Source organism: Medicago sativa, chromosome 7 (assembly GCF_051527215.1).
Source record: "Medicago sativa cultivar Bolivia chromosome 7, Bolivia_mono, whole genome shotgun sequence".
Lineage (NCBI taxonomy): Eukaryota > Viridiplantae > Streptophyta > Magnoliopsida > Fabales > Fabaceae > Medicago > Medicago sativa.
In genome coordinates, this window is record NC_140755.1 from 58,308,791 (window position 1) to 58,322,719 (window position 13,929).

The 13,929-nt window shown below is 35.1% G+C and overlaps 2 protein-coding genes across 6 annotated transcripts; both read left to right on the forward strand.

Annotated features, from left to right (window-relative positions):
* The first annotated feature begins 3,886 nt into the window (after positions 1-3,886).
* LOC146907144 (uncharacterized) lies at positions 3,887-8,414 on the forward strand. 5 transcript variants are annotated; one of them, XM_085727097.1, is made up of 3 exons: positions 3,887-4,040; positions 4,187-4,214; positions 4,384-5,804. In XM_085727097.1, the coding sequence occupies exons 1-3, from the start codon at positions 4,006-4,008 to the stop codon at positions 5,635-5,637; spliced, it is 1,317 nt and encodes a 438-aa protein (XP_085583223.1). In that variant the 5' UTR covers positions 3,887-4,005; the 3' UTR covers positions 5,638-5,804. The 5 variants fall into 5 exon arrangements, with proteins under 5 accessions (XP_085583223.1, XP_085583221.1, XP_085583222.1 ...); XM_085727095.1 differs by having other exon boundaries at positions 3,920-4,040; positions 4,187-5,804; XM_085727096.1 differs by lacking the exon at positions 3,887-4,040 and having other exon boundaries at positions 4,130-4,214.
* A 28-nt stretch (positions 8,415-8,442) lies between these two features.
* On the forward strand, positions 8,443-12,512 carry LOC146907145 (G-type lectin S-receptor-like serine/threonine-protein kinase At1g11300). Its single transcript, XM_085727077.1, has 7 exons — positions 8,443-10,439; positions 10,552-10,665; positions 10,762-10,994; positions 11,070-11,280; positions 11,430-11,667; positions 11,739-11,889; positions 11,987-12,512. Exons 1-7 carry the CDS (start codon positions 9,161-9,163, stop codon positions 12,293-12,295), a joined length of 2,535 nt encoding a protein of 844 aa, XP_085583203.1. The 5' UTR covers positions 8,443-9,160; the 3' UTR covers positions 12,296-12,512.
* Positions 12,513-13,929: the final 1,417 nt, after the last annotated feature.

The window sequence follows — 13,929 nt, forward strand, 5'->3', positions numbered from 1 at the left end:
TACATTTAATATGAAGATCTGCATATCAGTGACGATGACGTGAAGAACCTGTGTTTGATTGAAATTGAAATGCTGCTTCAGGAAAACAGACAGTCACTTACTGATTTCAAATCCATGCCCAGGCCAAACGCAACAAACATGCCAACTTTCACAAATAAGCTTATCGTTGATGAGCTAAATTACAACAAAGATGAACTGGAAAAGACACACGCTGATATGTTACTGATGCTAACTAATGAACAAAGATGTGTGCATGACAAAATCATGGAGTCTGTTGATTCTGACGACGGTGGTTTCTTTTTCTTATATGGTTACGGTGGTACTAGAAGAACCTTTATATGGAAAACATTATCGGCTGCTGTTAGATCGAAGGGGTTAATTGTATTGAATGTTGCATCCAGCACTATAGAGACTCTTCTATTACCAGGTGGAAGAACCGTGCACTCGACACTAACAGTCCCTATTGAGATTAATGAGGCATCATCGCTTACGATGGAAAAGGATAGTCCTAGGGCAGACCTGGTGCATGCTGCAAAGTTGATAATTTAGGATGAGGCTCCAATGATGCACCGATGGTGCTTTGAGGCAGTTGACCGATCAATGCATGATATCATGTCCAAGAATGATCCCTTAAACGAGTTTAGACATTTTGGTGGAATGACAGTAGTTTTAGGTGGTGATTTCAGGCAGATATTGCCTGTTGTTCGAAAAGGAACGAGGCAAGATATTGTTGATGCCTCAATCAATTCATCAAAGATATGGGCTTATTGTAATTTGTTGAGGCTTACTGTTAATATGAGATTAGGTGCATCTTCGGTACCTGCAGAGCAGGAAGAAATTGTTAATTTTGGTAATTAGAGACGTCAACGACACTTCGGATGAGAATGGTGAAATGCAGGTAGAAATTCCTGAAGATTTGCTCATATCAGACACAACAAATCCGTTGATGTCACTTATAGACTTTATGTATCCCGATTTGAATGATAACCTTGGTGACCCGCTATTTTTCCAAGAAAGGGAATACTCGCACCAACGCTTGATTCAGCTGAGCATGTTAACGAATATATGATGTCACTGATTCCAGATGAAGAGAAAAAGTATTTAAGCTCTGATTCTGTTTGTCGATCGGGTGAAAATTCTGATGTCCAAAGCGAGTGGTTCACAACAGAATTTCTTAATGGTACTAAGAGCTCTAGAATTCCAAATCACCGGTTGAAACTAAGGGTGGGATGTCCAGTTATGCTGATGAGAAACATCGATCATGCCAATGGACTGTGTAATGGTACGAGGCTGACAGTTACACATCTAGGGAAGAGCATGATAGTTGCTACCGTAATTACAGGAAAAAGGGTAGCTACCAGGGTATTCATTCCGAGGATGAATCTTATTTCGAGTGATCCAGGACTACCCTTCAAATTCAGGCGCAGACAATTTCCATTGACGCTTTGTTTTGTAATGACAATAAATAAAAGTCAGGGTCAATCTTTATCTCGAGTGGGAGTTAATCTTCTTAAGTCTGTGTTCACGCATGGACAACTCTATGTCGCTGTCTCTCGAGTTACTTCTAGAAAAGGTTTGAAGCTGCTCATCTTGGATGAAGATAATAATGTTTGCAAGGAGACCACAAATGTTGTGTATCGTGAAGTTTTTCAAAAAGTATGATCATTGGTTATGTTTTACAATTGTTGTTGCTATAATTTAGAAAACAAAAGTTGCGTATTGTTTGGAAGTCATTTTTTTTTTATTTCAGGTATAACAATACGCGGAACGTTTTTTTTTACATCGTTGTTACCCTAAAATACAATATTTACTTTAGACCATTGATTTTGTAAAAAATAAAAAAAATAACAATCGGCGTTTCTGTAGCCCAAACTATACTTATACACATCCGTAAAAAATTTAACGTTTGCATTCACAGACTAGGTGTATACATCTGACACTGACTATTATATAAAAAAATATAGATTTTTTAGTTTTTATGATTAATAAAATACATTATGTCAACAAATAATAATATACAGTACGTTGACATATTTTTGCAAAAATATTACATATGCTAAGATGATATTTTTTTCCCATGTCAAATTTAAATTATAACCACACTTTTTTTTTTTTGATAAGGCAAGAGTCCCTTGACATAAAAAAGGAATAGAAAACAGTCCAAAAAGATGGAATGTCTTGCAAATTCCAATCTATGTCTGGTGCTCATATATATTATTAAGAAAAAGGAAAAAAATACAAAAAAACTGGGGGGACATAAACCTAACCCAGTCAATCCACACAAAGTGTAAGTCAACCCAATCGGGTGATACGAAGAAATAAAAACAACACCAGTGGATGTGTAACATGCGGTGTATGGACAAACCGTCAACACGGAATGAATCCAAGAACCAACAACTCCTTACGAAAGCAACAAGCATAACATCTCTTTCGAGCTAAACAGTCCAACATCAGGTAGACTGATGAGGATTTTGAAAACCTCCACAAAGTTAAATAGAGTCAAACTTCGTGAAGATGAGAGATTCTACTGCCAACACAGATAAAGAACCCCACACCTCAACCCACTATGCTGCGACAGTAAGCTTCACAGCCATTTCTAGGCACATCCAATAGAAAGCAACTCAAAACCAATTGAAGGCCAGATCGAGGGATGATCAATCAACGGGTCTGAGCACCATGAGCACCGCCAACACGGTAACACCCGCACCCACAATTCGCAGCAACCACGGACAAAAGTGCATGACCATTTCTAGCCAAGAACACCTGTTACGAAGGATGATCTTGGAGGAGCAATACAAGAGCAACCAAAATCAAATCAAATTAGGTTCTCCGTATCAAACGTGGCACATGAAACTGTCCGCCAACACAGAAACAAAACAGATCCATGAACCCACCACATCCTGCAACGAAACAATAGCATATCGAACTCCGTAACCAGGACAAAATTAAACCTGTCGACAGGGAGTGGCTTCCACCAATCCACCGCCGTTTCCAACAAAACACCACCCAACAAACCTCAAACCCAACAATCCGACGGCGATGGCGGAGGACCGCCCAACCACCGCTGTTGAAGTCACAACCAGTAGGAGATTCAACAGTCTTTGACCCAGATGTGAACAGAGACAAGAAGAACTGCCAGGAGGTTTAAGAAACCGCAGAAAACCGCGACGATGGTGACACCGGAGGTCGCTGACACAGCCCCAAGAGGGACCGTGTAGGTGGAGACGCGGTGAATAAATCGCCGATCGCACCACCAGAACCCACATCTACATGGCGCCGGCAGTGATTGGCTTGTGAAGGGGAAGAAAGATTAAAGGAAACGACAGAAGGTTAGAAGTGAAGATGACTTTAATACTATAACATAATATAAAATCTATACATTTGATCCTAAAAGTTTTTTATTTCCCGTGCTTGGCACGGGTCACTATACTAGTTGGCAAAATATAGGGGGGAAAAGTGCAATTAAGCCTTGTTGTTGTTGTTGTTGTTGTTATTATTATTATTATTATTATTATTATTATTTATTAGTAATATTAATATTTTTTATTTATTTTGAGTAACTTGTTATTATTGTAATTATTATTAGTCAATTCCATATTTTTAGTTCATAATTTTTTTCATTCACTCTTGTCATGTGTTCAAAATCCTGATTGTAAAAGTCATTTTAAAAAAGTCGTTTAAAATCCTATAAAATCAATACAATCACATAAAGTCTTTTAATATCTACAAGATTTTGTTTGCCAAAATAATCTTTTAAAATCCCAATTCAATACACGCTTTAAGAGGGAAAAACACTATTTTTTTTTTATAAATATTGCAGTCTACTATAACTCCGACCTTGATAAGCCGTCGGAGTTTAACCTCAATTGAAAAAGATAATGAGCAATGCAAGGAAGGAGGTTCGAATAAATAAAAAAGAGGGAGCTACACATTCAACAGTTCATTTGCCAAAAGCTAACTACAAATCTCATTTCAAATTCAACAACTTCACTCTGGGACACAACAATGTTTCGTTCTTCGTCTTCATCGATGTTGCCGAGGTACTATGTTGTTCCTGTTCCTTTTCAATTTCTGAAAAAAAACCCATTTCAATTTCATTCCTTCTTTTTCAACTTCAACCACATTCCATAATAACAATGATGTTGTTGATGATGCTGTTTCTTTGTTCAATCGCTTGCTCCGTCAGAATCCCACTCCACCCGCAATCGAATACGGTAAGATTCTAGGTTCCTTGTCAAATCCAAACATTACCACAACGTTGTTTCCCTTTCTCAAAAAATGGAATTTAAGGGAATTAAACTTGACTTTCTCAATTGCAACATTCTCATCAATTCTTTCTGCCAATTGGGTCTTATCCCTTTTGCTTTTTCTGTTTTCGCAAAGATTCTCAAAATGGGTTATCATCCCAATACCATAACCTTCACTACACTCATCAAGGGTCTATGTCTCAAAGGTGACCTCCATCAAGCATTGAACTTTCATGATAAGGTGGTAGCGCTTGGATTTCAATTGGACCAATTTAGTTACGGTACCTTGATTAATGGCTTGTGTAAAGTTGGTGAAACAAGAGCAGCTCTGCAATTGCTGAGACGTGTTGATGGGAAATTGGTTCAGTCTAATGTCGTAATGTATACTGCGATTATTGATGGTATGTGTAAAGATAAACATGTTAATCATGCTTTTGAGTTATATTCTGAAATGGTCGCTAAGAGAATTTCTCCCGATGTTGTTACTTACAGTGGTTTAATTAGCGGCTTTTGCATTGTTGGTAAAATGATATTGGAAAACATCAACCCAAATGTGTATACTTTTAATATACTGGTTGATGGATTTTGTAAGGAAGGAAAAGTAAAAGAGGCTAAAAATGTGTTAGCTATGATGATGAAACAAGGCATTGAACCTGACGTTGTTACTTATAACTCTTTAATGGATGGATATTGCCTAATTGAAGAAGTGAATAAGGCTAAGAGTATAGTCAACACTATGGCTCAGGGGGGAATGAATCCTGATATTCAGAGTTACAATATCTTGATTAATGGGTTTTGTAAGATTAAAATGACGGATGAAGCCATGAAACTCTTCAAAGAAATGCATCCCAAACAAATTATTCCTAATGTGGTAACTTACAGTTCCCTTATTGATGGTTTGTGTAAATCGGGGAAAATCTCTTATGCTTTGAAGCTAGTCGATGAGATGCATGATCGAGGTGTCCCACCTGATATATTTACTTACAATTCTATATTGGATGCTTTATGCAAAAACCATCAGGTTGACAAGGCAATTGCGTTATTAACAAAATTGAAAGACGAAGGAATTCAGCCAGATATTTGTACATACACAACACTTGTTGATGGACTATGCAAAAATGGAAGACTAGAGGATGCACGAGATATTTTTGAGGATCTTTTGGTCAAAGGCTATAATATAACTGTCCACACATATACAGTTATGATCCATGGGTTTTGTAACAAGGGCTTGTTTGATGAAGCATTGGCTTTGTTGTCAAAAATGAAAGACAACAGTTGCATTCCAAACGCCGTAACTTATGAAATAATCATCTGTTCTCTGTTTGATCAAGATGAAAATGATAAGGCGGAGAAACTTCTTCGTGAAATGATTACAAGAGGTCTATTGTAAGACTGAAACTAGGTAAAATGTTTTGCTATATAAACATTGTTATATTGTATTTATATTTCAATTTAATATCATCATTTCATTTTATGTACTTGCCTTTGCTAGTGGAAAAGACACTTTTTTTATTGTTTTTGTTTACTGTGTTTACCAAAAACTTTATACTTCTCGTATATCTTCCATTTCAGTTTCACTATATTATATTATATTACCTCATTGAGAGTTCCATTAATCAATTATGAAAGTTGTCACCCTCTTATCTGCAGATTTGGATGTTAGTATACCTTTCTGCTTTGAATTGCATTTATTTATTTATCTTGAGAGTGAAACTTTGAATGATCCAAACTGTTTTATAGACTAATTTCGATGGAACGGCTGCCTTAACAAATGATTTTATAGCCAGCATATGGGGAAGATGGACTTGGTGTGCTCGTTTACATTGCTGCATAGTGAGTACCTAAGGCCCCATTTCAGATTCATAGTCAACTTAAATAGGCCTGGAAAGAAGTGAGCTAGAAAGATCTTGAAATATTGTTGTCCCCGCAGAATCTCTTTTGCTGCATAATTCTAATTTTTCAGTGTTGAGACAGAATTTCTTAATCGTGATTGAACTTAAGAAGAAGTATCAGTTGCAGGAAAACAGGGTGATTAAGATTTGGCTTGCTGAGCCTATCTTATGGCTTCTAAATTAAATTGGCACAAAACAAGTAACGTCATTTATTTTATCTTAGTTATACTTGTACTTATGTTACTGCTTCAAAGGGGATGTAAAAGAGAGTAAATTGAATCTGACATGGGCACTAGAATTCTGTTCATGTGCCTGCAACAATAATCCCTTTTAAGTAAATTTGTACCATATTTATGTATAGAATTCTATGCATTTCTATATATTTGCAGCACATTTGGGTTTATAATACTAAGTTTTTCTATATTTTTGCAGCAAGTATTTGCGTATACTCCCTTTTAAGTCATCATATTAGAACCAACTTGTTGACTATTTGATAGTTGTTAGGGACAGAGGCGCGGAGTGTCTGTCGTTTATTATTTATAGCATTTGTGACTGGTCAAGTGAGTTATCAATATCTTTTGTCACCTTCTATGAGGTTTTGACCTTTTGCATGCTTACTGTATTGATCACTTGTTGGTCCTATGAATTACACCTTCATGACAGAATGACAAGGACAATACGGTAAAGAGGAGATGGAGGGGGGTTTCTGTTTGTTAACCACCTCTTAGAAATCTGATGACAGATAAACGAAACAAATTCTTCAATTGAACAGGATGGATCAAAACCAAAGAAAATTGGGAAAATGGAAAAAAGGATGCATGCTTTGCGAAAAAAAGAGTGAGAAATCTGAAGAAAGATACTATATTATATTAAGTTTAAGTTTACGCTTATTGTTTTTTTTTTTGAAAACTCCGTATTTGATCGAAGGACCGACTATTCCGAAGGGCCAATCCCACCGCCCACTTGCGGGGGCCCCGTTCTAAGCCAGAGCAAAGCTCTGTATGGACTTGCCCACCAAAATTGGCACTAGAGGGAATCGAACCTGAGACCTTGAGAGGAGCACACTCCAAGATCCCAAGCCAACCACTAGGCCAACCCCAAATGAGTTAGTTTAGGCTTATTGTTATTACTGATTTGTTGTAATATTAGAGATTAGTAGTATCTTTTATAATATTTTTTGTACTTACAACTCAATTTTCACTCTCTTTTGCTCCTCATATTTCTCTTGCAGTGGATCCACTAACTTTGAATTCGAACTTTAGCCATGTCAATCAACAATCCCTCTTAGAAAATAAACACTAGCTAAATGATTATGTAGCCTTTTCCTACCATGTTTACTTCCTTCCGTTCATTTACTAGTCATCCTGTGCCTTTTCTTTTTCATTTTACACTGATTTTCATTTGTATCATTTGTTGGTTGTTCCCGTATGCACTAGATGATGAAGAACAATCTAACCGAATCAATTCTACAAACAAAAACAAGTGACATCCTTTTGCCACATACCAGAATCTAATACAATTAATTTTATAGAGTTTTGCTACCACTCCTCTTAGTGTCTATTCTATAAATGCATAATAACATTTTGAGCATGTGTGAGTGACTCAACCATTTAGCAATTTTGAACATGATCTCTTCTATAGGATCAGACTATTGTATCCTTAATTTCTAAGGAGACAATAACATGAAGGTGAGAAAAACAAAAGAAAGATGTGGTGAAACCTGAGTATGAGAGAGATATGTGACATTTAAAGGTTTCAGTCACCATCCATCCTCTCCGATGAATTATGGATGTCTTTTGTTCAACTTTTTGCTTTTTCATATTGTAGGGAATAGAAAAAGTGACAAGTATAATAGAAGTCTTAAAAAAAAAAAGTATAATTGAAGTAACTATGGTTATTACTATTGATGTAATAATACATAAGCAGTTCATAACATGCCTGTTTATGCAAAATAATACTAAAACTACATATCAAACTGAATCAATGTCGATGCTTTCAGTTGTTTTTAATCATTTATCATTTATCAGTTGTTTTGCAATATTCTGTTTACAGCTTATTCTATTAAACAAGTGAGTTTGCAAATAGGTTAATTGGTGACCTTGGTTTCATGAAAATGATACCATTTTTGTTTGAATGAATAGGTTAATTGGTCCTCGACATTGTGAGCATCAATCAAATTGTTTCTTGAGTTTTACAAATCGGCAAATATGTTCCTGAAACTGTACTGTGTTACTCACAATGGTCCCTCCGTTAACCTCCTTCAAATATGTTCTTGAGTTTGAATGGATCCCACATCACGTTAAATTCTTCCATTTCACGCGAACTCCAGGTTTGTCACGAACACATAAAATGATTTTTACCGCATAAATTTTGTAAACAATTTAGTCCCTTGTGATGTAGCATTGATTTTGGATCCATGTGGAAGGCCACATGTTTATTTATTGTGCTACATCATAACCTATGATGACATATGATAAAGGGATGAACTGTTTTGACTGGCAAGACACAGTTTAAGAGACACATTTGCAAAATTCATGGACTATTTTTGAGTTTTGACCGATACTCACAATTTCAAGGATCAATTTACCTATTCATTTTTACTTGTATTGTTTATAAAGTTGTTGATTGTTTTATGATTAAATAGATTAACCATTTTATATTTAACTAGATGAGGTTGATTTTGATGTAAAAATGAATGATTCAAAGTTATAGTTTTTGAAAGCATTAGACAACTGGTATTATTTTTAACTATTATGTGAGGCACTTGCCTAAGGAAAATATGAATACAGGAATGGTTCTCATAGATGTGAGAGGATACAAGTTGACTTAATGTAATAAAAAAGTTAAAAGTAACAACTAGTAACTGATAACCTTATTAAATGGTGAAATATCTCTACAATCTCTTAGTGTGCATCCGACATAATTAAATAAAACAACATTTGTTATTCGAAATGGTAGCAATCTTCAGAACCATTATATGTGGTTTGTGAGACGGTTGATCATATACTATTTATCTCCCTAATGAATTTCAGCAACTGTGCATATTTGTTCTCTGTGTTGTTCATTTTGTTTTTCTGTTTTCTAAATGTTAGTATTGGTATAAACACCATCACATCATCTCAATTTATCAAAGACCCTGAAGCTCTAACCTCAAAAGATGGTAACTTCACCTTTGGATTCTTTAGCCCTAAAAATGCTACAAATCGCTATGTAGGGATTTGGTGGAAGTCTCAGTCTACAATCATATGGGTGGCAAACAGAAACCAACCATTGAATGATACTAATGGGATTGTCACAATATCTGAAGATGGAAATCTTGTAGTACTAAATGGACAGAAACAAGTCATTTGGTCATCAAATGTTTCCAACATAGCAACAAATTCAAGTTCTCAGTTTTCCGACTTTGGTAACCTTGTCCTTTTGGAGAGCACAACTGGAAACATTTTATGGCAGAGTATTCAGCAACCTACAGATACATTACTGCCTGGCATGAAACTTTCAATCAACAAAAGAACAGGTAAGAGTGTAAAAATGAAATCATGGAAAAGCTCTTCTGACCCATCCATTGGCAAATTCTCTTCTAGTACTATTGAACGCCAACATATACATGAAGTTTTCATTTGGAATGAAACTCGACCATCTTGGCGCAGTGGTCCCTGGAATGGTGGTGTCTTCACTGGGATACAGGCAATGGCAATGGCATATTTTTTTGATTTTCAAGTTGGAGATGATGGAGAAGGGAGTACTAGTATATATTACACAATACGAAATGATGTGGGATTAGTGATCTATCAGTTGAATTCACAAGGAGTATTAGTAGAAAAACGGTGGGATGATGAGAAGAAAGAAGTTCATGTTACATGGACAAGCCGAGATTCAGAGTGTGATGTTTATGGTATATGTGGGGCATTTGCAATCTGTAGTTCATTGACCTCACCAATATGCAGCTGTTTGAAAGGATTTGAACCTAGGAGCATAGATGAATGGAATAGAAACAACTGGACAGGTGGGTGTGTTAGGAAGACACCTTTGCAGTGCGAACGGGTCAACAATAAAACCACAAGTACAAAGGAAGATGGGATTTTGAAACTACAGACGATTAAAGTTCCAGATTTTGCTGAAGGTTTAATCCTTACACCTGACATATGCAGAAGCCTATGCTTGGAGAATTGCTCTTGCCTTGCATATTCTCATGATGATGGGATTGGCTGTATGCTGTGGACTGGAAATTTACTTGACATACAACAGCTTGAAATGGGAGGACTTGATCTATATGTTCGTATAGCCCATGAAGAACCTGGTATGCTCTAGGTGTTGTTTGTTAAAGAATTTGAGTCTTAGTTCATTAACTTGATTTTATCTCTAATTATTTATGACTGGATTAAATTTCATATATTTTAAAATTTCAATAGATACATATAAAAGGAGAAACAAGACAATCATCATTTTAAGTACCGTGATAATTGGCACTATCATAATTGTTATTTGTGCATATATCATGTGGAGAAGGACGGGAAACCACCCAGGTAATATACCAGTTTTGTGTATTCAGCTTGGGACGTAAAATTTTCTTTCTTTCTATTGATGAGGAACTAAGCTTAAACTATGTGTTTTCGCTGCAGCTAAACTGTGGCTCTTCACTAAATCAGCAAGGAAAAAGAACAACAAAGCTTTCCAACAATTTAATACAGGTGGATCACCAAATGTTTATTCTAGCGACAACGTAATTGGAGAAATGCCCCAAGTTAAACTGCAAGAGCTATTAATATTTGATTTTGAGAAGCTTGCAACTGCCACTAACAACTTCCACTTGTCTAATAAACTTGGACAGGGTGGTTTTGGTATAGTATACAAGGTACCTTAAATGCAACAATTATAAATATTTTAAAGCCATTGTCTATAGCTGTTGTTACATGATATTTTCTTCTAGGGAAAGCTGCAAGATGGCCAAGAAATAGCAGTTAAAAGACTTTCTAGAGCATCCGGACAAGGGTTGGAGGAATTCATGAATGAAGTAGTGGTTCTTTGTAAGCTTCAACACCGCAATCTTGTCAAACTTCTTGGTTGTTGTATTGAAGGTGACGAAAAGATGCTGATGTATGAGTACATGCCAAACAAAAGTTTAGATGCATTCATCTTTGGTTAGTTCTTCGAAGCACCCCCTTTTAACACTTTTTTGTATAAAATATTGAAGAATAAGTCAACACATGCTTATTGACTGATTTTGATGACTTCACTTCATAATTTAATATATGTTCAAAATAATATAACACTACCCTTATTTTTTTAGATCCATCAAAAAATAAACTCCTAGATTGGAGGACACGGTATAACATTATAGAAGGAATAGCTCGAGGGTTGTTATATCTTCACAGAGATTCCAGGCTAAGAATTATTCATAGAGATTTGAAGGCAAGTAATGTCTTGTTAGATGAGGAGCTGAATCCTAAAATATCAGACTTTGGTATGGCTAGAATCTTTGGAGGGGGAGACAGTCAGGTCAATACTTCCAGAATTGTCGGAACATAGTAAGTGTGCCTGCCAAAACTTTTACTTTAGCAGTAATAACTGAAGAATAAACTTTTACTTGTCATCGCAGTGGCTATATGTCTCCTGAATATGCAATGCAAGGATTGTTTTCTGAGAAAACAGATGTTTTTAGCTTTGGTGTTTTGATCCTAGAGATTCTTACCGGGAAAAGAAACTCAAGTTTTTACGAGCATGAGCATAATCTGAGCCTTTTAGGATATGTAAGCCTCAACAACATATTTTTAGCTCAATTATGACCTTTTCTATTTTTATTGACACACCATTCAAATGCCTGATTTTTTCTTTTATCTCATTTAGGTATGGATACAATGGAGGGAAGACAATATTTTATCTCTAATAGATCAAGAAATATATGATCCTAGTCATCATAGTAACATTTTAAGGTACATACACATAGGACTTTCGTGTGTACAAGAAATTGCTGTGGATAGGCCTACTATGGCTGCAGTAATTTCTATGCTTAACAACGATGCTGCATTACTTTCTCGTCTGAGTAAACCTGCATTCATCCTGAGGCAGAATATGTTGAATTCAAACTGGCCTGAAGAATGTCAAAGTGTTAGTTCCATTAATAATGTCACCATGACAGAAACACGTGGCAGATAGTACACTTAGGGATCCAAGAAATGTTTTTGAGGTCAATGCTAGAAAAAGAAAAGTCCAAGATGTTCTAAGTTGATAATAGTAAAGAAGGGCATGTGGGAAAACAATAATTTATATCCCACGTAGGTGGATGTGTCCATAACCACCAAAATAATACCAATTAACAGTGTAATGTGTCCATAAAAAATTGAAGAGATTAAATACATTAGTTTTATGTTGACATCTTGTGAGAATTCATTATTTTACTGTCTTATTTCATTTTTTTTTTATAAGCATCCCACCTTATATCATTAATTTTAAGATTCATATCGGATGCATGTGTAAAGTAACTTTAAAGTAAAAATGCACTCTAGTTAAATTCAATTTTAAAAAGTAAATAATTAAATTGATTAATTTTGGTGTAAACTAGACACACTCTTCACACAACTACATAGATTAATCTTTCGAGTCTAGGAGAATCATAATAAGCAATAAAAATATTTTCAAAGAAATTTAATATTTTTGTGTTTTCAGGGTTGGATTCAAAACCATCTAATAAAGTTTGAAGAGATTAAAATCATTAATCTTTCGAGTCTAGGAGAATCATAATAAGCAATAAAAATATTTTCAAAGAAATTTAATATTTTTGTGTTTTCAGGGTTGGATTCAAAACCATCTAATAAAGTTTGAAGAGATTAAAATCACCTCATTTGAGCGTTGTTGAATAAACAATTGGTCTAGATTCTATTTATAAAATATGGTACTAACTAATTATGGGTTAATACCTTAAATAATCTCTGCAATTTAGAAGAGATTTGAAAATAATCTTTGTAAAAATAAAAATGCAGATTCTACTCCTTGTAATTTTAGATTCTACATGATGTATTAGTGGGTAGATTCCAAATCTTTTCTCTTCAACTCTATGTTACTTCCATAGTAAAAAACCACCTTCTCACTTTTATTGGAATTGGAGGATCTAGTAACACACTGACTATCATTGTGATTTGTGTTGTAAAACAAAAATAGAGAAATGTTAAAAACACTCATTTTCTACCGCTCTCCCTACTCCCCAATTGGCTATTGAATGAAACCCATACGAATCCATTTCTAAAATACGGTATCCACACGAGTTTCACCTAATAAGAGAACGACTCTTATGGTGAGTGTTAATAAGCGAGTGCCTATAACACTCAACAAAAATATTCCAAATTAGGATTTGTGCTAGTCCAAAAGTGCAGGAATAATTCAACATAAATGAATGGGAAGTTTCTAAAAAACTTTAGGGATGTATTGACTTGTAAAGTAAAATATGCATGTCATTATTTTTATACATGATTTTTAAAAAATAAATACAATAGATAAGTGTCTCTCATTGTCTGAAAATTACTAATCAAAGCCAACTTGAAACTTTTTATAACAGACCAAATCAACTGCTACCTGACGGCCATAGGACGTTGATAAATATTCAAATGATAATATTGATAATAAAACACTAACCACGATAACAACATAAACCAATATATACTGTAAAAAAGCAATATGTATTTGACAATCTACCATGGTATTGCATCTATTTATATTTCACCGTCCAAGATTCAAGAAAACTAAATACAATATTTTACTTTGATATTAGACAATAAGATATATTTTGGTATCAA